The 21,903-nt window shown below is 48.7% G+C and overlaps 1 protein-coding gene across 1 annotated transcript in view; it reads left to right on the top strand.

Annotated features, from left to right (window-relative positions):
* LOC113481147 (USP6 N-terminal-like protein) overlaps positions 1-21,903 on the top strand; it is a 68,753-nt gene that overhangs the window by 38,783 nt on the left and 8,067 nt on the right. Inside the window, exons 4-12 of the mRNA XM_026850503.1 lie at positions 2,811-2,873; positions 3,415-3,500; positions 5,551-5,590; positions 6,273-6,353; positions 14,405-14,512; positions 18,598-18,707; positions 19,602-19,650; positions 21,096-21,216; positions 21,441-21,535. Coding sequence (XP_026706304.1) covers positions 2,811-2,873; positions 3,415-3,500; positions 5,551-5,590; positions 6,273-6,353; positions 14,405-14,512; positions 18,598-18,707; positions 19,602-19,650; positions 21,096-21,216; positions 21,441-21,535 — 753 coding nt within the window. The remainder of the gene's footprint in view (positions 1-2,810; positions 2,874-3,414; positions 3,501-5,550; positions 5,591-6,272; positions 6,354-14,404; positions 14,513-18,597; positions 18,708-19,601; positions 19,651-21,095; positions 21,217-21,440; positions 21,536-21,903) is intronic.

The raw sequence follows: 21,903 nt of genomic DNA, 5'->3' as shown, positions 1-21,903 counted from the left end.
ATGTTAGATGACTCCATGAGACAGATACTCAGACCTTGCTACTTTGAAGAATGAAACTACAATTAAAATGTATTGAGCAAAATTCATGGGAACATTTGAAGTACGAGCTGCAGCTTGGAAAAGTAAAAGAACAAAATACACTTTAATATTTATATTCTTGCTCTGTTTTTATTGTGGAGTCAATAAGGGGGAAAGATATACCCATTCCTGCCATGAATTTGGAGTTTGCTGTTTTCCAGTGTCTGTATAGAGGAGTGTAAAGCAGTGAAATTCCTGTGCCTTTGGCTGATGTCACAGAAGAGCTGCCCTGGTAGGCCTGATTATTGCATGTGGGTTAATAGTTCTATCACACCGCTGGCAACTGGGAGCGATGGCTGGTTTTGAAATGAAGAGTTAGGGAAAGATGGATCTCCTGGCTGTCTCCAGCTGTGTCTGAAAGACATGGTGGCAGTGAGCAGGTTGCAGTAAGGAGTTGGTAGGATGAGACACATAACGGCTTATGGGTGTCTGAAGGTGCAGAGAAATGGACTGAGCCTTGCAGTGCGTTTTTGCTTTTGCCCATCGTATCTCCCCCGGTTGTTTTTATTGTTATTTTTTTTTTCCCCTCAGTGAAAAACCACATTCATCAGATCATCCCAAGTGTAACGCCTTTGGCTGCCTAGGCTTGTCCAGTGTCAAGCACTGCTGCTTCACTCAGAACCTGGGGCAGCATGTCCTACAACATGAACCCTTCAGGTGCCTCCTGAAGGGAGGCCAGGATGGCTCCTGGTGCCCATTAGAGAGCTGCAATGGCAACTTGGAGGAAACTTGTTTTGAGCAGCTATTGAACAGTATTTTATCTGTGGGTTGCAATGCAGCTCTTCTCTGCAAGTAGGTGGTCACCAGCGCTTTGGGAAAGGACCAGAGCACAGCAACGCTGGATTTACTTTCCAGCTTTAGACCCAACACAGGAGTCAACCTGCTCTTGTTTATTTTCAAAAGGTTTTTCAAAATTTTGTAATTTCTTGTGGGAGGCTTTCAAGTGTGTTCTGCTAGATCCCAGATGCTCCAGGGAGCTCCTTTGAAGCCCTACACGAAACCTCTGGACTGTATTATTGAAGCTGTTTAGCTTTCAGCTTCTGGGTAAATCTCTGGATCATTTGTAATGTGGCAGTAGGGAATATATTTTAAGGCTGTGGTGCCTCTTAACAGTTTTTTCCCAATGCTGCTGAATCTTTTTATAGCAGGCAAAACCTCCTTAGAGCAGGCAAAATGCAATCTGCCTCTATAACAAGCTATTCTAAGAGACTTTATACTCTTAAGTGTTCAAAAACTTTTGAAATGCTAAGCCACTTGCAACTGTGGACTAAAACTATTTTACCTTGCTGTTCTTGAAATGCGTAGCATGTATCTGGGACCTGTGGCGAGTCAGCAGGGCTCTGAAAGACAGAGCCACATAGGTGATAACACATCATGACTTCCCAGTGCTTATCCTGTCTGCACTGAGTAGGGTTTATAATTCATAGCAGAAGCATGGGGAAAAACTTTACTTTAAAAAGCTTTCAAAAAAACTTCAAAAGAAAAGCACTGGGGAAGGGGAGCAAGGGAAAGATACTGGGAGGATGTATAGCTCTGGGTCTGGCTGGAGATTGTACAGAGCACTCGGGGATGTGGTCGGTGGGCTGGAGATGAGGCCATCCCCCTTGGCTGCCTGTCCCCACTGCAGTCCTTGGTGCCCAAGGACTGCCACGGCTGGCACTGCGCTACAGCAGCATCGCTCCCGTGGCCTGAGGATTCGGGTGACATGGCTTGTGGCAGCCTGGCTTTAGGTGGTGCTGTAGCTGATGTGCGGCCTGAGCTGGGCTGATTGTGGCTCCATAGAGTTTCAGGGGGGGAGGACTTGGTAGATCTTTCCTCTGCCTGTGGACTGTGGTTCCCTGGGGATTTTGTCTGCCTGTGTTTACTCCTCGGTGTGTTAGATCAACCTTTTTCTTAGGTGAAGAGACAGAAACTAGCTGTGGCTCGACAGGCAGGGTGCTCCCTTGAGCTCATACAACACAACACTCAAGTCACATTTGGCATGGAAAGTTACCCTGCTCGCACGTATGTGTGTGGGATGGATCAGAGCCGTGGGCAGACATCAGGGAGCTATACTGGGTCTTGTTTAGACCAAGACTGGACCATCTCAGAGTAGATGGAGACTCTGTGGTCGTCTTGCTGCTGTGCTGTTTTTCTTTCAGGGAGTATGTATAGGAGATAATAATACAGACGCCACTTCTTGTGTGCACGCTTCACTAGACAAAAATACCTCCTTTCAGTTTCTCCTTTGATGTCCAATCTGCCTTTGATCATTTTACAACTTCACCTCCACGGCTGAGGGCAGGAGCACGGTAGTTTGCTGTCATCCCCACGACCGCTGTGCTGTGCTGTGCGGTGCCCAGCTGGCGCGTGACCTGTGCGTTGCGAGGGCTCTGCGTCTGGTTTGATGTCTCGGTTTAAAAGCACCATGTCTTTCGTACAGGTCTGCGTGGGCCTAACAGCAAAAGCACGGTGTCTTGGCTTCCAGCAGACAAGACTTCCTCTTGCTCAAATTCAGTCGTGTCCCCATGCAGAGAGCGAGGAGCTGGCAGTCCTGTTGCATGCAGTCAAGCTCCATACACCCTTTGTACAGGGGCTTTTCAACCTCAGCCTGATTTTAGCTATGGGGTACAGCTGGAAGCTAAAGTTGTCAGCCAGGGTTTTTTCTATTAGCACTTTTCTAAAATATTTCCCATGCTGTCTATACATTTACTTATCTCATTTTCCTCACTTTTTTTTTTTTTTTTTTTTTTAAGAAAGATATAGATACTTTAATAGCCCAGGAAAAAGAGGAGATCATTGCCAAGTATGAGAAGGTACCGACCTTGTGTTTCTCCCTGACATGCCAGCTAAGGCTTGAAGCTATTTAATAGATTAGGAATGCTTCACATAAGAAGTTTTTGCCTCACTGCAGGCATCTCCCCAGTAACGATCATGCCATCAGGCTTTGTGCCAGCTCTCCCTACCTGCTTCTACCTGCACATCCTCTCTCACCACATCCCCAGAATTTCTTGTGGATCCCATGTATGCTCAGCACAGATACCAAAAGGTCCTGGGCTTCTAATGCTCTCTCAATACCAGCATGTCTTACACCAGATAGCACTGGTTTCTCTAATGTACAGCCAGCCCTTCCCAGCTCATAGCAGATGTACACCAGGGATGCTGGATAGGCTGAACTTGTGCATTTTTCTCTTGCCTGCATTATATTTGTCCCTCTAGAGCAGATTCTGGTCTCCTGGCTCTATGCCTTCTAGTGTGTGGGGAGGGAAGGAGAGATGTGGGCACTGGGGGCGGGGTGTGGGCACTGGGGCACTCCCAGTGCTGGGGCTGGCTCACAGGTGTCCTTTCTTCTTTCAGGGCAGGCAGGAAGGAGCTCAGATTGACCCATGGGAAGATGCTGATTTCACGCTGTATAAAGTTACAGATCGGTTTGGATTCCTGCAGTAAGTCATAGAATCATAGAATGGTTTGGGTTGGAAGGGACCTTAAAGATCACCCAATTCCAACCCCCCTGCCATGGGCAGGGACACCTTCCACCAGCCCAGGTTGCCCACAGCCCCGTCCAACCTGGCCTTGAACCCTTCCAGGGAGGGGGCAGCCACAGCTTCTCTGGGAAGCCTGTGCCAGGGCCTCACCACCCTCACAGGGAAGAATTTCTTCCTATTATTTAATCTAAATCTGCCCTCTTTCAAGTTTAAAACTGTTTCCGCTCATAACACTCCCTGATAAAGAATCCCTCCCTATGTTGCCCATAGGCCCACTATAAGGTCTTCCTGGAGCCTTCTCCAGGCTGAACCCTCCCAACTCTCTCAGCCTCTCTTCACAGGGGTGTGCTCCATCCCGCTAATTATTTTTGTGGCCTCCTCTGGCCCCACTCAAGCAGTTCCATGTCCTTCTGATGTTGGTGCCCCCAGAGCTGGACCCAGCACTGCAGGGGGGGTCTCATGAGAGCAGAATAGAGGGGAAGAATCCCCTCCCTCAATCTGTAGGCCACACTGCTCTTGATGCAGCCCAGGACACGGTTATGGGCTGTGAGTGCACATTACTGGCTCAGTTCTTCATCCACTAACACCCCCAAGTCCTCCTCTGCAGGGCTGTTCACCAGCCACTCATCACCTAGCCTGGATTTGTGCTGGGGATTGCCCTGACCCATGTGCAGGTCAGGCCTTGCACTTGGCCTTGTTGAACTCCATGATGTTTGCACGGTCCCAGCTCTCCAGCCTGTCCAGGTCCCTCTGGATGGCACAGCCCTTCCCTCCAGCATGTCACTGCACCACACAGCTTGGTGTTGTTGGCAAACTTGCTGAGGGTGCACTTAATCCCACTGTCCACAATGCCAACAAAGATTTTGCACAAGTCCAGGTAGATGACATCAGCTGCTCTTCCCTTATCCACCAGCACTGTAACCCCATCACAGAAGGCCACCAAATGTGTCAGGCAGTTTGCCCTTGGTGAAGCCATGTTGGCTGTCACCAATCACCTCCTTACTTCCCACGTGCCCTAGCACAGTTTCTAGCTCCATGATCTTGCCAGACTGAGTGGCCTGTAGTTCCCTGGGTCTTCTTTTTTTTCCTCCCTTCTTAAAAATGGGGGTTATGTTTCCCCTTTTCCAGTCCGTCGGAGCTTCACTGGACTGCCACGACTTCTCAAAGTCCTCCTACCCTCTCCTGTCCTCTCTGACCCATGTGTCTGTGTGGACCCTCTGTCTGTACCAAGCGTGGTAGACCCAGCATCTTTCCTATGAGCCACTCAGTGGCTTGGCTTGATCAATCCCAAATGCAGGAGGAAGGACTAGATGTACCTCCTCCCTCAACTACACATGTTCAAACACTGATGCTTTCAATCTGCTGCAAGGCAAGGCTCAGAAATGGTTTTGCATCACAAGCCTGACATCAGAAGGTGCAAGCTTGTGCTCCTGTGCCTCTGTGGAGGCCCACATTGTGCTGCAAATGGAGAGGCTCTTGCATTTGCACCTGATGATTCAAGGAGGTGTACGAAGAGACGAAACAAGATATCTGATAGTTCTCGGTTCCCTTAGGAAATCCCCATCCTAAGAGAGGTGCAGATGAGTTAGATGCACACCCTGTACTTGGGGGGAATGATTAAAATAACTACTTTTATTCCAAATCTGAACAAGGAGTTATAATAATAGGTGTTTTGTGTGCAGGAGGGGGGTTTGAAGAAATTGCTGTCCAGAATCCCACCCCCCACACCCCTTTTGCTCATCATGTGTGGATTGAAGAGGAGCTTTATGCCCAGGATTTCCAGCAGTGTCCAGAGCTTGATTATCCCCCAGCAGCTCCCGTACAGTGGTGGGGTTTTGGCTGGTGCTTTCTCTGCCTCTTCCTTGTTGGGGACAGCCATAGGAAAGGCACAAAGACCCCTAGCTGTATCTCCTCCGGTGCCCGAGGTGGTCCCCAAGCTGCAGCACCCCACATTCCTCCACACCCTTTCTTGCCCATAAGAGTAACCAGTGACCCATTGTTTTTCCAGCGAGCAGGAGCTGCCAAACCGCACTGCCTTGGAGGAGAAGGTGAGAGCTGTCAGCTCTATCATCGTGGGTATCAGATCCTTATCACACTAGCTGGGGAGGGGACAGTTTTTGAGGAAATGAATGTGCAAGCAAGACTGAAGCAGACAGCCAGCGCCCGCTGGTCACAGCTGCTCACACAGAGGTGGGAACTCCACAACGCCCAGCTGTTGGAGTTTTTATTTTGCTGGGTCAGGCATCTCCACTCCACACTGCACTGAAATAGCACCTTTTAAAGGAATTTTGGACTTTTCCCTCTGCTTTGGCACAATACTCAGCAGCTGCAGCTTGAAAAGGGGTTTGCATATGCGGGGGAAAGTGGTGGAGGTTGTAGGTAACCATCATCTCCATCCTCATCTCCCCTGAGCTGGGAGCATGTCCTCTGTTAGGATCCTGCTAACTGGGACCAAATTGCATCTTGTTTCTACAGTCTGATACCTTCAATCTTGGAAACTGTTTCTCTATTAAGCCTGTGTGTCTCATCGTTTTTACCAGTGCTGCTTTAATTGCCACGGGTTGAAATTACCAGTTCCTGCAAGCACCTGTGGATTATTTCCATCCTCAATGCAGGATGGAAAATAATTTTGCACTGAAGTTTAAAGAGCATGAAGTTTTGTGTTTTCAGGAGGTATTTTCTTGGGGCTATTTTCTTAAATTTGTCTTGTCTTCTTCCCCCTTGCACCAGCAAAAACAGCAGGAAATTGAACGTGTTGACAAGTGGCTAAAGATGCTGAAGAAATGGAGCAAGTACAGAAACAGCGATAAGGTAAGGAGGAAAAGAAAGAGCATGTGTCTGGAGGGACAGGAATGGTGCATCCTTCCAGTGAGTCAGGCTTTCAAGAAGTTGATAGAGAAACCAGAGATCACTGGAAAATATTACTTAATTCTACCCATTAGTCTTTAGTATTTTAAATCTTTCCTTGAAGGTGCTGGGTTACCAATTGAGGTAAAAGTCCTGTTCTGACTAGCATGGTTTTAAAAATGGTTTCCTAAATGCTGCTGGTGTGTTTGCACTTCTGCTTCCCTGTGCAAGCAGGAGCATAGCAGAGATGTTCGTGTTCCCAGCTGGGCCCCTGCCCCGAGAGCAGGGGCCACAATGCCTCAGGGTCACTTCTGTGCCTCCACCACCTGGGAATGGCGTGGGAGATGTGACTGATACAGTCCAGCTGATGTTCCTCATAATTCTCCCTGGAGGAAGAATTAATTACTTAGGACACCACCTAGGTGTTGTATTTTGCTCCTAGCTTTGCCTGAGAGAAGCCCCTTAGGTGCTTGGGATTGTGTGCACCCAGCTTTGGCAATCAGGGATGGAGACACCGACCTTGTGTCTGGGCTTTGGTGTTCAAAATAAACTCTGCACCAACTGCCACTGCAACATTGAGTTGTTTTTAATAAATATTTGTAATGTGTTCCTACTACAAACCTCTTGAAACAACAAACCCCTGAACCTAATGACATGGCTCTCGCTGGGTAGGGAGAGGAGCCTGACCTGCTCTGCTACAGCACTCTGCACAGGAGAGGGCTGAAGCCCAGTGCCACCTTCTCACCGTGACCTCTGCAGCCTTCTTTCTGGGCAGGAGGAGTGGGGTGTTTGGCTGTATTGCTTCCAGCTCTTGCCAAGAGTCCTCAGGAGAAACTTGAGCTCAGTTAAAATGCTGTGCAGAGGATCTCTGCAGGGCTGTAGGGGGGGCATCAAGCAGAGCATCCCCCTTGCCCAGCCCTCCAGAGTGGTACCAGGTTCACCCAGCCAAAGACCAGCTGTACTCTTGTCATTTTTTTAAAAAGCCCAAACAAATCCTATCTTTGTTAGAGCAGGGATGCACTGGAGATGGGCTTGGGGTTTTATAATCCTTCTGTTCTCTTCAGAGTGGTTCTGATTATTTTGTTCATTGCTGTTGCTCCATGGGCAAAAACGGAGGCTCTCCTGTGGCTTTGGTTTTTATAATTAGAAGTTAGCACTAATTGGTTAGTGACCTTGTGGGTAAAACACGAAATTCCAGCTGAGTACAGGGAATTCCTTCAGGTCCTGGAGGATGTTTGGGTTGGGTAATGATGAGTGTTCTTAGCATGCCTTGGCTTCCCTGGGCCAGCCAGTGGGGACAGACAGGATCCAGGGTGAGGGGTGTATGGAGCAGAAGCAATCCCCATCTGTCTTTTGGATTTACCCCGATCATTAGTGTGTGTGCTCAGCACACTGCAGCCAGTGTCACTCAGGTCTGCTGGATGGCGAGGGTCTAGACTGGCAAGCACATTTTGAGGGTCTTTGGGTCAGAAAATCACAGAGTTCTTGTAATGGAATAAATGATGTTATTTATAACAGCCTGTGAAGGACTCCTGGGCACAGACGTGGCATTGTCCTCATGCTGGGGACTGGAAATGGCTGTCCCTGCTCCCAGCAAACCGAGGAGTAGCGCTTGGCCCCAAGCAGGGAAGGAGCAGTCTGGTGACCCCAGGGAGTAGAAAGGAGCTTTAGTCTCAGTCCCATTCAGCCTGACACCCCGCTGCCTTGCACCAGGGCAAGTGTGGGCAGAAAGGTCTGTGCATCAGAGCAGCCATGCAGTGTTAAGTGCAAAGACCCCGAGAGGCACAAAACTAGTATTAAAAAAAACCCCCACAAAACTAGGCTGTATCCTTCACCTGGATGTGCAACCCCATGCTCTTGTGTCAGGAGCATGGAAGCTGCGCAGAGATTTCTGCTGCCACAGCTGGGTGCAGCTCTGGTGTTTCAAGGACCTTATGCTGGGATCACAATCGTGCCCTTCAGATGGTTATGATTTTTTTCTAGCTAAAGTAAATGTGACAAGCCCTTGATCTGATTTTTCTGAAGTGGAGTGGGTTCGTTTTGTTCCCTCTCTGAGCACTCAGGCTGTCACATCTGCATTGCACATTTCCTTCAGGTTTGTTTTCGCCACTTCACTGATGTGATGGAAGCCAGAGTGTCACAAGACAGCAGCTCTGTGTTATTTTAATAAAGACTAGGATGTCATCTTAGAAAAAAACTTCTTACTGAAGTCAGGAGCCTTCCCTCTGATGTTCATTTTGATAGACAGGGCTTTATTAGAAGGAAGAAAATCTTGTTGCAGGAACTGCAGACAGTTTCACAGGGAAGCTGCCCTGACTTTGGCTCTGCTCAAGTGATGTAGAAACCTGTCTTCTTTTCCAGGCTTAGAGTTTCTGGACTTCAGGGCCAACATTTTGAGTCCCAGTTCATGGGCTGGAGCTGGCAGACAGCTGACCATATCGAGTGCTTGAAGAGGGACTCTTGGCTTATCAAATAGGCTGTCGTGTTTTGCAGCATTGTAGTACCTGCTCAGGGCTTAGGTCATTGTCTCAGCTTCAGCGTTGTGAAATGTCAAGAGGAGGAGGGAGGCTGTGCGATCGTCCAGGGCACTGACCCCAAAGCCACCACCCATCATCAGCAGGTGAGAAAGCAGCTTTTTCAGACCCCTGGAGTGAGCCATCACCAGTGAGCAGCAGGTTTTGCTTTCTGTTCCCCCACCTGCTGCCAGTGTGCATTCCTGCATTCTGCTGGTTGCAGTCTGGGTGTTGTGGCTGTCACAGATTATAGGAAATAAGGCTGAAAAAAACCCTCAAGAGAAGGGCCTTTTACAGTCCCTACCCTAGGATGGCCTGACTATGCCTAGAATAATTCCTGGCATAACCTGTTTCAGGATGAGCAACAACTAGGATTATCTTAATTAGAGTGATGCTCTGGGGTTCCTTGTGTTCATCACCATATCAGATCTGTCTCTATCTCTGTTCTAGACACATTTCACAGCAATCTGATTTAATTTCAGTAGCAACATCAACAAAAAGTGACACCAAAACAATTGCAAGGATGAGGTTAGACTGATGCAGTGATGCCTTTTCCCGGCTGTACTTCCACAAGGGAAAGGGTACAGAAATAAAGCAGTCCATGCAAGGACCACACTGCTTTGCAAAGTTAAGGTATATCAAGCATGCAAAGAAGTGCTAAATTGTGTAATACAGGTTTCAGCACAGGGAGGCCCTGTCCCATCTTTACTGCTGTTTTAAACTTGAGTTTAAATCCCAACCTGACTGCCTGGGAAGGTTAGGAAATGGTTGGTGCCATGTAAGAATGTACACAATTAATGCGGCACGGTTTTGCAGAGGAAAAGAGGCTATACTGCATTCGCTCCAATAGCAGGATAATTTATTCATCATAGCCCTGAAATAAGTGGATTTCAGCCAGAAGTACCAGTCCTAGGAAAAGGATATGACCTCTGCATCATTTGCAAGCTGCTTCTTGCTGCTGGCCATGTGGGTGGGACCTTTAGAGAGGGATGTCTTTGGCCAGAAACGTCTGGGTTTTAGGCAAAGCCTGTCTTTGTGTACTGGGGTAGCCTTGTCTCTGCTAAGGTCACGGGAGTGCAGAGTGCTTAATCTGAGGCATGCCAGCAAAGCGGTTTACGATGAATCAGGGATCTGTATGGACTGACATGGACCTCCAAGAGTGAATAATCTGCTAACACTGGGGAGAACCAGCAGACATTTGTCACAGCAGGGTTGGCTGAAGTCAGGTCTCCTGCGCTCAAATGCCATGGGAAAGAAAAAGAGTTGTGCCTGGGCAGGGTGACTTCTGCTGCTGGTTTTTGCCATTTTGGAAAGGCAGGTAGCATTTTCCTCTCCCCCAGAGGTAGCCCTGGTAATAAATGTAAATGCCCACCCGTAACACATCAGTTTAGGAGATTTAAATTTGCCCCTGTTTCACTGCCAAAACCGCTGCAGACCTGCTGGAATCCCATCCAGCATAGCCAGGGCTCCAGCTGCAGGGACAAGAGCTGAGTTGGGAGTAGCCATTATCCATACAGAAGGAAAACCACACGCAGCAAAGTCCAGGCTGCTAAGTGTCTTGCGTGGCCACATTATCAATAAGCTGGCTTTGTGGTGCCAAAGAAGAAGTCCTCTTCAGGGTGGGGGTGGTGGAAGCTTCACCCACCGCTCAGGGTGAAGATTTTCATAGCTCAGCTTCCCTGGGGCATCACTGGTGGAAAAAGTGAAAGAGTCCTTCCTGTCCAGAAGGATCATTCTTTGAGCCCTAAAGAAACTGAGGAAGGGGGGCTGCTCCCTACTTCAGGGTGTTGAAGGCGTGTGGTGGCTATATGGAGAGGCTCAAAAGTGAAATTGCCATGCATACCCCAAATTTGCGCATTACTGCTGCAGTCTCTTCTTGGTGGGCCGTGTCCATGGCTGAGAAGCTAACAGTGACAGGCTCCAAAATGTGAAAGTGAGCTGAAATATGTATATTCTGCTTTAAAAAAACAATCCACCCCTCCCAAACAGTTTTTAACTTCAGTGGTTAACTGTCTTAACTACTGCAAAAAAATGTCCTGTGTTTAAAGGCAATGACTCCACCCCTCTAATTAAAGACCTGAAGTACTTGGTTGGGTACTTCTGAGAGATGATCTCTGATGCAGGAGGATGGAGCTCAGGTCAGCACTTCTGTAGTCTTCCCCATCCCATCTGCTGGAAAGAAAGTACATGGGGAGGGGATGAATGGGGATGGGGTGACGATAGGCTCTGTGCCATGAGCTTTGTATATTAAAGCCTAGAGAGGGAAGATGATGCTATGGCAAAACCCAGAGCAAGTTTTAAACACTGGGGGTTCAGTCCTTGGCTCTTACAGCACCCTGAGCCATCATCTTTCCATTTGTGAAACAGGATGATGTCCATTCCTCATGCCATGTGGCGGTCTGTCTGTAAGCCTGCATGGCCCATGGTCTAGGTGCTCTCTTCCCACCTGTAAGGGCTGAGCGGTTTATAAGAGACAGAAGATTGTGACGTCAGGGGTTATTTTTAATTCTCACATAGAGCAGGAGTTGCCATCACCTGCTGCCTTCTCTCTGTCCATTCATCCCAGTGTAAATGCTCCTTTTAATGATAACTTCCCTGTTTTCCGTCAAGTTCCACAATGAAGGAAAATTGCTCATTTTTCCTCCGCGTGACTCACAGCTCTGAGGTTTTATCACTTTCACGTCTGGAGGCGGTGGGAGGAGGAAGGCCCTTGGATAAATAACAGGGAGGCATTTCAGTTCAGCTCCGTCTCAGCATGTTTTGTAACTCCCCTGTTCCTGCCACACTCTCATGTGGAGAAAATCATTAGAGCTATTTACTATATGCCAGTGAGGGTTGCACTCATTAAAGTACAACAATACCAGCTCAGGGAATTCAAAACAAAATCATTTTCTTCCCACAGAGCTAAGCATCATCTTCTACCTCAGCATCTGTCAGTCACTCTCCTATTCCGTTGGAAATAAATAATTTTATCTGAATTGGTACATACTGCAGTTTCTTGATCCCATCTCAGCTTTTGCTTCATGAAGTCAGGAGCACTTGTGGGAGCCAGGTTTTTGTGGGCCTTACCAGTACCACTGTGGGGAGGTGCTTCATCTAACCCCATCACTTTGTGTCTCCTGATGTATTGCACATCATCCTGATTTTATTCCTCTCTTGGGGAACGGCAATCTCTTGTTCGTCTCCTTGGTCTTTGGGCTGTGGGGCTGCAGCTGTTCGGCATGGCATGCAGGTTGACTGTCCTCCAGAAACACCTCCTCCTGAGTTTGGACAAGCAGGAGTCACTCCCCTGGGTGTGCAGATGGTAAATTAGTGATGTCCTGCTTAAAATGCAGGATGCTGTTGAATTGGATGATGGATTTCTGTGGGCATGATGTCTTGGTAGGAAGATGCTTTTGAGGGGCCAGCTCTCATTTGGTGTGTACAGAGGGGAGAGTGGGATCTTCCAAAGGATTTCTGTAGGGTATGGTCCTGGTCATGAATTGGACCTTCAGAGCTGGTGCTAAGCAACACCTGGGGCAGAGCAGGCATTTGGCAAGTGCTGACAATGAGGTTTTACATGTAGAATGTCCATTACACTTACAGGATCGGGATCACTGACACTTTCTGTGTTGGCAGAAATACCAAAATATTTACCACAATGGGGTGGAAGTGTTCTAACACACATCTGGCTCTCTTAGTACCACATAGGAGTCTTGGCATTTATTACATAGATTTTATATACTTATTTTGACTGGGATAGTGGTGTTGTTTCTCTGCTGTCCCCTAGCCTGTCTGCTTGAACCCCACCTCCTGTCTCATCTCGTACTAGCTCTTTGAGACAAGAGCCATTGTTGCTGTGTTTTGCACTTGGTGCAAAGGTGGTAATGAAACAAGGAGCATGGGTCTGTGCTCTCGGACGCTGTGAGCCCAGGTGGGTTGACAGTGCAGTGCCATGGTTATGGCCTTTATAACCTTGTGCATAGGCTGGCATTAAAAAGTCAAGCTAGAAATGGAAAAGCTGATGATGCGAGATGGGTCAGAAAGGAAAGGTTACAGGAGCTGCTGTTACAGGTCAGCTTGGTGTAAGAGATGCAAAGGCCACACAGCAGGACCATGTCTAGAAAACCTTCTGCTAGGATCCTGATGCTTCCCTGTGAATGGCAGCCCTTCTTCTGCATTAGCTTGGAGTGAGTGAAGCAGAACACCCTGTGGAAAAAGGAAGAGGGATTTTGAAGGAGGTTGGATGCATCTGTACCAGGTGATGCCAGTAGTTGGTTGCCTGGTTGGGTGCTGCCCTACTCAGCCCTGAGCTCATTCTCATGATTGGAAATATGGCACCTCTGTCCTTCCCAAGGGGTTGCCATATCACAACATAAATCTCCTGCACAGCTGGAGCTTGGACATGTGCAGCAGGTCTTTCAGCATACTCATGGTCCTCAGGAACATGGAATAGTGCTGCAGTTGGCTTTGTAGTGCAGCTGCAAGGCATTTCATGGGTGGGATGAATGAAAGGGTGGAAAATATTCAGGAATTAGGCTTTTTTTGTTTTTATGAAACTTTTTGTTTTAATGGGAGAAGTCAGAGATGGAACAAAAGCTGTTTTCCATTGAAATTTAATGGTCTATTTAGAGAGAGGGGGATTTATGACAAGAAAAAAAGGAAAATGCATCTGTGAGACAAAGTGAACATGTGGAGGCAGGAGGGACAGATGCGTCCCCAGTCCCCTTTTCTGCCTGAGAGATACCCTACAAGTTCAGGGGAGAGCCCTTTGTGTAGATTACGGTCTCCTTTGCTACTTGTCAAGCCGTGAGAGTTGCTGTGGAAACATCCCTGTGGCTCTCAGGATAAGGGTTCTCCTCTCCAAGGGGGAATGTATTGTTCTCCTGATCCCTGAGGATCCAGGTGAGAACAAACCATGCCGGGTCAGATCAAAGGCTTCAAGAGCCAAATGTGCTGCTTCTGGTCCTTGGAGAGGAGTCCAGGGGTAGGCTGGTGTGCACGGAATGGGACTGCTGTGAAGTACCTGAGGTGTCCCCACGTATAAAGTCTGTGTCCAGCTCTTCCAGTAAGGTTAAAACCATGAGATGTGGCGTGATTTTGGATTGGCTCTGAGGAAGGATTTCTTTGCAGAAGGGGCTGTTGGGCGTTGGAATGGGCTGCCCAGGGCAGGGGGGGAGTCCCCGGGATCCCTGGAGGGGTTGAAGAGTCGGGCTGAGCCAGCGCTGAGGGATCTGGTGGAGTTGGGAACGGTCAGGGTGAGGTTCATGTTTGGGCTGGAGGAGCTTCAAGGGCTTTTCCAACCCAGGTGATTCTGTGATTTTGACTGAATAAGTGTCTTTGCTGGATGCAGGTGCTCAGTTCATCCATCAGATTGGAGATGCCCTCTGTGCCAGCACAGGTAGAGGAAGTGATCGGTTGGGGTGTCTGCTTGGGTGGCTGGTGGTCGGCAGCAGCAAATGACAGAGCAGATCTGTTCTGCCACAGGACCAGCTAACCTTGCATGTGTTTCCCTCCCCACAGATGTGCCGGCGAGTGTACAAAGGGATCCCGCTTCAGGTGCGAGGGCAGGTCTGGTCACTTCTGCTGGACGTCGAGAAGATGAAGAAGGAGAATGAAGGAAAATATGAGGTACAGGCAAAGACAATGGGAGCAGGGTGGTGGGGAGGCTGGTCTCGTGGGGCTCCACAGCTGGGGCAAGTCGGACCCATGGGGGTTCCTACAAGGGTGCTTTAAGGGGCAGGGGGACACCCAGCCCTTGCATCCTCCCTCGCAAGGTAGCAGTGTCCCAAGTGCCCTACAGCATGCACTGATGGTGGGGCCTGATTCTGTCTGTGAACTGCTGTGACCTCTGAGAAGGCCTAAAATTAATGAGGACTGAAAATGTAAAGGGTATAAACATTTTATCTGTGTTTGTATATTAGGCTGAGGTCTTTTAGTACATCAGCCAGCTGCTTTCCCTAATATTTATTCCATTTATTCTGCTGGAAGCCGCAAGCAGAGGCGCTGTTGGTGTTACTGCATCTTTAGGAAAGGATGCAGGGAAGCTTGGCTTAGCAAAGGCGCTGCTCACAGTTCCCCAGGCTTCCTGGAGTGCTGCATGGTAGCCATGAGTACCCTGAAGCAGTAAGTGCTGGATGCAGGTACCCCAAACCTCTCTGTGTGCTTGAAAGTTTCCCTTGGGGTGTTTTGAAATATGCAGCAAGGTCAGAAGCTTTAAACCAGCTGGCACTGTGTCAAGAAACCCAATTAAGGGGGGGGTGAGTGCAGGTCTTGCAAGCTTGGGGCAGGTTTCTGAGCACAGGGTCCTGGCTTACAACTTAGAGGTGCAGCTGGAAGTTGACTGGCAGTGTTGGAAGAGTGTGGATTGAAGTGGCTTCTTTTATCTTCCATCTTCTATCTGTTTATAAATGTCGTGAAAGTTTCTATTAAAAAATCACTATTAAGAATCAAATAAAAATAATTTTTCTATTAAAAATAACTTATTTCCTCTGCAGATAGAAGAAAAGCCTGCCTTGCATTGCTTCCTACCAGAGCACTGTGTGCTACAGGCTTGGAGTCCTTGCTATAAAATAAGTAATTTCTGTAGCGTGCGTTGAACAAGAACCCGAGTGTCAGAGCTTGCTGTATTTGGTTATTTTTTATTTCAGGCATCTCAGCTCCTTTAGGCTGCCCCTTTCCATAGGCAGGGTCTGGAAGCCCTTGGCTGATAATTAACTTATTTTCCAAACTTATGTTATGGTTTAGCTTGTATCAGGTACCTGGGTGAGGATCAGAGTGCTGTGGAGAGTTACATTTCAGAGGCAGGAGGTGGAGTGCTGCTACCAGCAGGTGGTTTTAAAAATCCCTGTCTATTAAGCAGGATGATGTTAACGCTCATTATATTTAGTCAAGCGTAGATGTTAATAGCAAGATGCTGCTGGGATGGAGTCACGTGCAAGGACTTGGGGAAGGTGGGCAGGGCTCATGGCAATAAGCAGAGATAACAAAGCTCTCCCAGCTCACAGATTCTTCTCGTGCTCCCTCCCTTGGAGCTGTGCTGTGCAGGCAGGGAAGTGATCCAAACAAATGAAAGTCACAAGGAGTTTATCTGGGCTCCAGAGGGGTCTGCGATAAACAGGAGCTTCAGGGCTAATAGGCTTTGCTGGATGCAAAACCCCTCTAAGCTCATCTTAATATACTTCTTCTTTGGTGCCACCTGCTGCCAATAATTAGCTCTCCCCTAATTTCCTCCAGAAGAGCCTTAGTGCAGGTTCTGGATGAGGGTTTTTGCTTTCAAGAAGAGACTAAGCCTCAGTCCTGGCGCTGTGTCATGGAGGTACCAAGGCCACCCCATCTCACTGTGGGACATGAGCTGTGACACAAAAGCCTGGCTTTTGCATGTGCCTTGAGATTTAAGTGTGCCACCTGGCACGTGCCAGGGGATTTATCTTTTTTTATACCCACTGCTCCCTTTGTAGAGATGTAGCCTGTGCTCGGGCTGGCAGAGGAGCTACTTTTCCAGTCACAGGGGATACCTTGCTCCCAATGTTTGCGTTGTCTCTGGAGTGATGCAATTAGAGAGTCTGATCCAGTTGCTTCTGTAGTGTTTTATCCCAGCTGTCCTCCAAGTCCTCTCCTTGCAAATCTCTGAGTCGTCCTCAAGGCCGTGGCAGCTCTCTTGTCCCTGACACTGCAGGAGCCTGGAGGCTACTATGGGACGTGCCACACTTGGTTTCCGCGTGGGTGTGATGCTCTGCCTCCCTGGGGTTTTACAGCCGCAACCGAGAGGGCTTGAGGAGAGCTGAAGAGGCAGCAGGAGAAACGCACTGGCCGTGGGGCAGAGCAGGGGTGTGCTGGCTTTTCCCCGCTGCTTTGTAAAAGGCTTCTGGGACAGGACCTCTAGCTTCCCAGCCTCTGCCCTGCTGCCAGCTTGCAGGGCTTGCAGCAGTAATGAGCTTGGCAGAGCATCTGTGGAACCCCCAGGTTACTTAAACAAGGGAAAAAAAGGAGAACAGCCTGGGCTTTTTGTTTACCATCTGCAGAAGTAATAAAGCCTCCTGGATGCATGGAGGTGACAAAGTACTCTGCAAGCTACCTGCTGTTCAGGTGCAGTGATTTTAAAACCCCTCAAAGTAGGGGTTTTTACAGTGTTTGGGAGATTTCTGTGTTGTTCTGGCAGGGAAAACAAGAGGTCCTTGAGCAGGGAAGTTTGAACTGAAGTAACCCGGTGCATATGAGTAGTCGTCTCAGTCTGACTGCTTTATAGAGGGCAAGGAGCCATAAGATGCAGAAAGCACAGTATTTACAGCAGGGAAATGATGTTTGTTCATCAGATCTTCATTACACCGTCACTTATTCTGCCTTGCCTTGTGCAAGCAATAATTCAAAATGGCCCCTGAACCGTTGCTCCTCCTACAGCTACTTTCAAGGTTGGCGTTAATAATCCCTAGATGCTGTGACTGCACTGACCGTTGGCTGTGCGGGACACATCTGGGTGCTAATGACCTTTTGATATTCCCCAGAGCTGGTGTGGCCACCTCGGGAGGTCAGCTGCAGCCTGGAGGCACCTTGTGTGCTCTGGCTGACAAGCATTCGTAGAATAGCAGCTGCTGGCGCAGATGTTTAAGTATTTGTGCAGATGTGCTGTTTTCTGTCTCCTGTGTGAGCAAGAGAGGTCCTGACCCTGGGCTCCAGGCAAGCTGGGCTTGCTGCTCATCTCCACTGCCCCTAACCTGCCAGTGGAACTCAGGCTGCCTGAAGACAGTCACAAAATGTATTTTATTAATGCAGTTAACCCTCGAGATATTAAAGGCGGGCATGATCACCGGTGGTATCAAAGGGCTGTGAGATGAGATGCTTGGCCACAGCATACTGGTCCTTGCCTGCATGCACAGGGATGAGCAGTGGGTTACAAATGGGATTGCAGTGGGATTCATCCATGGAGCATCCTCAGCTTCAGACTCTGAGGGCATAATTGGTTGAGGTAGGTGCAGCTTTGGTTTGAATTTTCTTTTTTTTTGCAGTGGTCTTCAGTCCTCTATCTGTGTCATGCTGCCTTAAATGATGAGCCAGCACACGGGGAATGTGGAAATTCTTGGCTTTGAGTTTTGCTTTTGTTCTGGGCTCTGCCGATTCCTTAAAATTTGCACCAGTCCAAGGGAATACCCCAGAACTGCTTTTCTAGTGGAAACTCATTAAACTGAAGATGATTCTCTCTGCAGGGGAAGTAGTAGAGATCACTTCACAGAGTCTGTCATAACAGTTTGGACTTCATTATGAATGAGCTTCTGAAAAGCTTGGGGCCTTGGTGTGTATGTCTGCGTGTTAGTTATAGAAGTGTATTATTCCTTGATCACCAACAGAGATCTCGATGCTTTATGACAGCCAGACTGGGTACTGCAAAGAAATCAAAAGAAACCAGAGTGAAATTTAATTATAAAAGTTTTAGATTCGGAAAACTTGGTATCTGCATTGGAAGATGGGCAGAGGCTGGGTTGGCAGCTGCTGCTGTTGTATCATGTATGCATGGGGCCATCCCCTTCTCCCCAGGCCAGCTGCACAGCTGAGGGGCCAGGATGCACCTCCAGTCTGCAGGTCATTGCTGCCAGCAGTGTCTCTGAGTCGCTCCTCAATAGCTCTGTGCAGCTCACAAGCTGCCCCTCCTGTGGTAGGAAGCACGCTTCTGGCTGAGATGGCATCTCATTTGTCCTCCTGTCTGTCCCTCTTCCTTCCAGCAAATGAAAGAACAAGCAAAGAGCTTTTCCTCAGAAATCAAGCAGATCGATTTGGATGTTAACCGCACCTTCCGAAACCACATCATGTTCCGAGATCGCTACGGAGTGAAGTGAGTACAGGAGGCTTGGTGTGGCTGTATGGGCTTCAAAGCTGGTGGGTGTGCATGGGGTGAGCTGGATGGGGTGGCCACTAGCCCCCTGGCTCCAAACGGCTCACAGGAGAGCAAAGCCATCTCTGCTCCACAAACCATCAACAAATGCTATGGCCCACAGATGTTGGGCTGTTGATCCTCTCTTTGGACAGGTTCAGCCCCAGTTCTTGAGCCAAGCATCAGGATGTTGCGGTGCCTTGTCCCCCAGGGTGCTGGGGTTGCAGAGGGCTTGGTTTGGGATGACTGGGATGATGGGGTGGGTCCGTCGGGAGCTGGGTGGGATGGGGTGGACGTGGCCAGCGGGTGGGGTTGGAGAGGTTTGACAAAGTGGCTTTGTCACTTGGATGAGTCACACCTGGCTGCCCTACATAAGTGTGCAGTTTGCGAGGAAGCCTGCACTGTGTGGGCATGACTCCTTTAAGAAGGAGGGAAGGGAGAAAGGAGCCTACTAATAAAATGGTGGCAGTGCTTTCCTCCAGGATGTGTAACATTTGATGCCTGGGTGGTTGCAAGTCTGTGAAAAACCCGCCACCACTCCAGACCCTGAGGAGCAGGTGTGTTGAACGCAGTGCGTGTAGGTATGTGCATGTCTCTCCAGGAGACCTGCTGAGGGAGCAGGCTGGTTCAGCACTGCTCCGCAGGGCCACTGGTGACTCCCCCTGGAAGGAAGAGCTCCAATCCCACATGCCCATCAAGATGCTTTCTGGTTCTGTGATCCTGGCTCCTTGCAGAAGGCATAAGTACCAGTTGGCTGGGTGTTCTCAGAGCCTTTGCGCTCTGCGTACGCGTTGGTGTGCACGTGAGGCTGGAGACCTCATGCTCAGGTGTGTTAATATCCTTCTTTCTCCCCAGGCAACAGGCACTCTTCCATGTCCTATCAGCATACTCAGTTTATAACACCGTAAGTAGTAAGTTAGTCCAGTTAAAGTGAATAGTATTGTGCTTTATATATATATATAAAAAGATATTTTTAAAAGCTTTATATACATTTGTATATGTGTATACATGTATGTTTGTGTGTACATATATATATATACACACCCCCACATTTAGTCAGTAGCAATTAATTTTAAGTCCTAATGCTGGTTTATACACGGCTGCAAGACTGGCAGGCAGCACAAGACTCTTGGCACAGTTGTTTTATTCCCTTGCTTATTTTTGTCACCTGGTAAATGACATCTGGCAGATGCGGTTTGGGCGAGTGTCAGCAAAGAACAAGGGATTGCCCTTTGGCTCTGCAGCAAGACTAGCCTCCTGGCTGAAGATCTGTCATGCTTCTGACTTCTTGTCATACAATGAATGGCATCCTTGTTGAAAACGTTGATTTATTACAGCAAACCAGGCATTTTTAGCTGAAGGGCATGGGCAAAATAAGCCTAAATTAGCAGCCGAAGGGGGGGACAGTTACCCCAGAAAGCACAGGAGATGCTCAGGGGGGTAGTCAAGGAAACAAAGACCTTGCCTTCCCTCATACCAGATAAATGCTTGCCAGATTTATTTATTTTTTAGTTACTTCAGTGCTCATGTGGCTGAAAGAATCCAAAACAGTGTTGGAGCCACATGCTGTTTGTCATCCCATCCCCTATTCCTTGAAGTAGCTGCAGGCACCTCTTATGTTGAGGTTTCTGTCCCCTACCTTCCACGCTGGAGCACAGATGGTGGGGGGGCTGGTGTGGTGAGGGGTATTGTCTGCAAGCCCCTCACCTCCCACTGGACAACCTACTAGAGTGGGTCCAGAGGAGGCCATGAAAATAGTCAGAGGGTTGGAACAGCTCCCCCATGAAGAAAGGCTGAGAGCTGGGGCTGTTCAGCCTGGAGAAGAGAAGGCTTGTTGGGACCTTTCAATATGTAAAAGGGGCTTATAAGAAAGGCAGAGAGACTTTTTTACCGGGACCTGTAGTGACAGAACAAGGGGTAACAGTTTTAAACTGAAAGAGGGTAGGTTTAGATTGGACATAAGGAAGAAATTCTCCCCTGTGAGGGTGGTGAGGCCCTGGCACAGGCTGCCCAGAGAAGCTGTGGCTGCCCCCTCCCTGGAAGGGTTCAAGGCCAGGTTGGACGGGGCTGTGGGCAACCTGGGCTGGTGGAAGGTGTTCCTGCCCAGGGTAGGGAGGGTGGATGGATTGATCTTCAAAAGTCCCTTCCAACCCAAATTACTGTGTGAGTCAGTGGCATAGTAGCTGCTGTAGACGTATGGGAGCTGTGAATTTTGGCATACAAGATAAAGACCTTGAAACAGGACAGGCCTTGAAAGAGGGGAGGGAAACACAGGCGGCTTAGGCAGCTTTAGCATCCTGGTGGGGTCTGATGACATGGCAGCATGTGTGCCCCTCTTGGCTCTTGCAGGAAGTGAGCTACTGCCAAGGGATGAGCCAGATCGCAGCCATCCTCCTGATGTACCTGAACGAAGAGGATGCGTTTTGGGCCCTGGCGCAGCTGCTGACCAACCAGCGGCATGCCATGCACGGTAAGGCCGAGACAGGATGGGATGGGGGCTTTTGGCAGGGGAGGCAAGGCTGTTTCGGTTGGTCGACAGACCTCGTTTCTCCTTACATAGTTGTTTAAAGTGAGTAAGGCTTGAGGTAACTGGGCGTGCTGTGAAGTCCAGCCAACTTGAACAGGCAACGCCCCTGTAAGTGCTGCAGAGCTTTTCTGATTATTTTTTTATTTCTCTCATTTTTTCTCATTAAGGTTTTTTCATTCCTGGGTTCCCGAAGCTGCAGAGATTTCAAGCTCATCACGAGCAGATTTTAAGCAAACTGTTTCCCAAACTGAAGAAGCACATGGTATCTCTTTGCTCTCAGTCTCCCCGTACTCACAGCACGTTTTAATGCTAAGGCAATTAGTGTAATGTTCTGCCAAATAGATGCACAACTGAATGCATTTCTAACCAGGTAGGACTGCTTCAGCCACAAAGAGGCAAGCCTTTATTAAATGGGGTGCCTGAATCTTGCTGAAGCAAATGGTTATTATTTGCTTGCTGGTCATCATTATGTAGGGACTGCTAAAATCTAAAGGCTCCCTTCGGAAAGGCAGGCAGGAAGGCTCACAGCCTGCAGCAAAAGGAGCTGTTGCATACAGCAGAAAGGCTGCACTGTGTTCTTACACCAGCTGCAAAGCCCGAAGGATGATGCTGGACTGTCTGGAGTCTTAA

This window comes from Athene cunicularia, assembly GCF_003259725.1.
Source record: "Athene cunicularia isolate RWA chromosome 5 unlocalized genomic scaffold, athCun1 chr5_part2, whole genome shotgun sequence".
NCBI classification, from domain to species: domain Eukaryota; kingdom Metazoa; phylum Chordata; class Aves; order Strigiformes; family Strigidae; genus Athene; species Athene cunicularia.
This window is presented reverse-complemented; position numbering and strand designations above follow the sequence as displayed.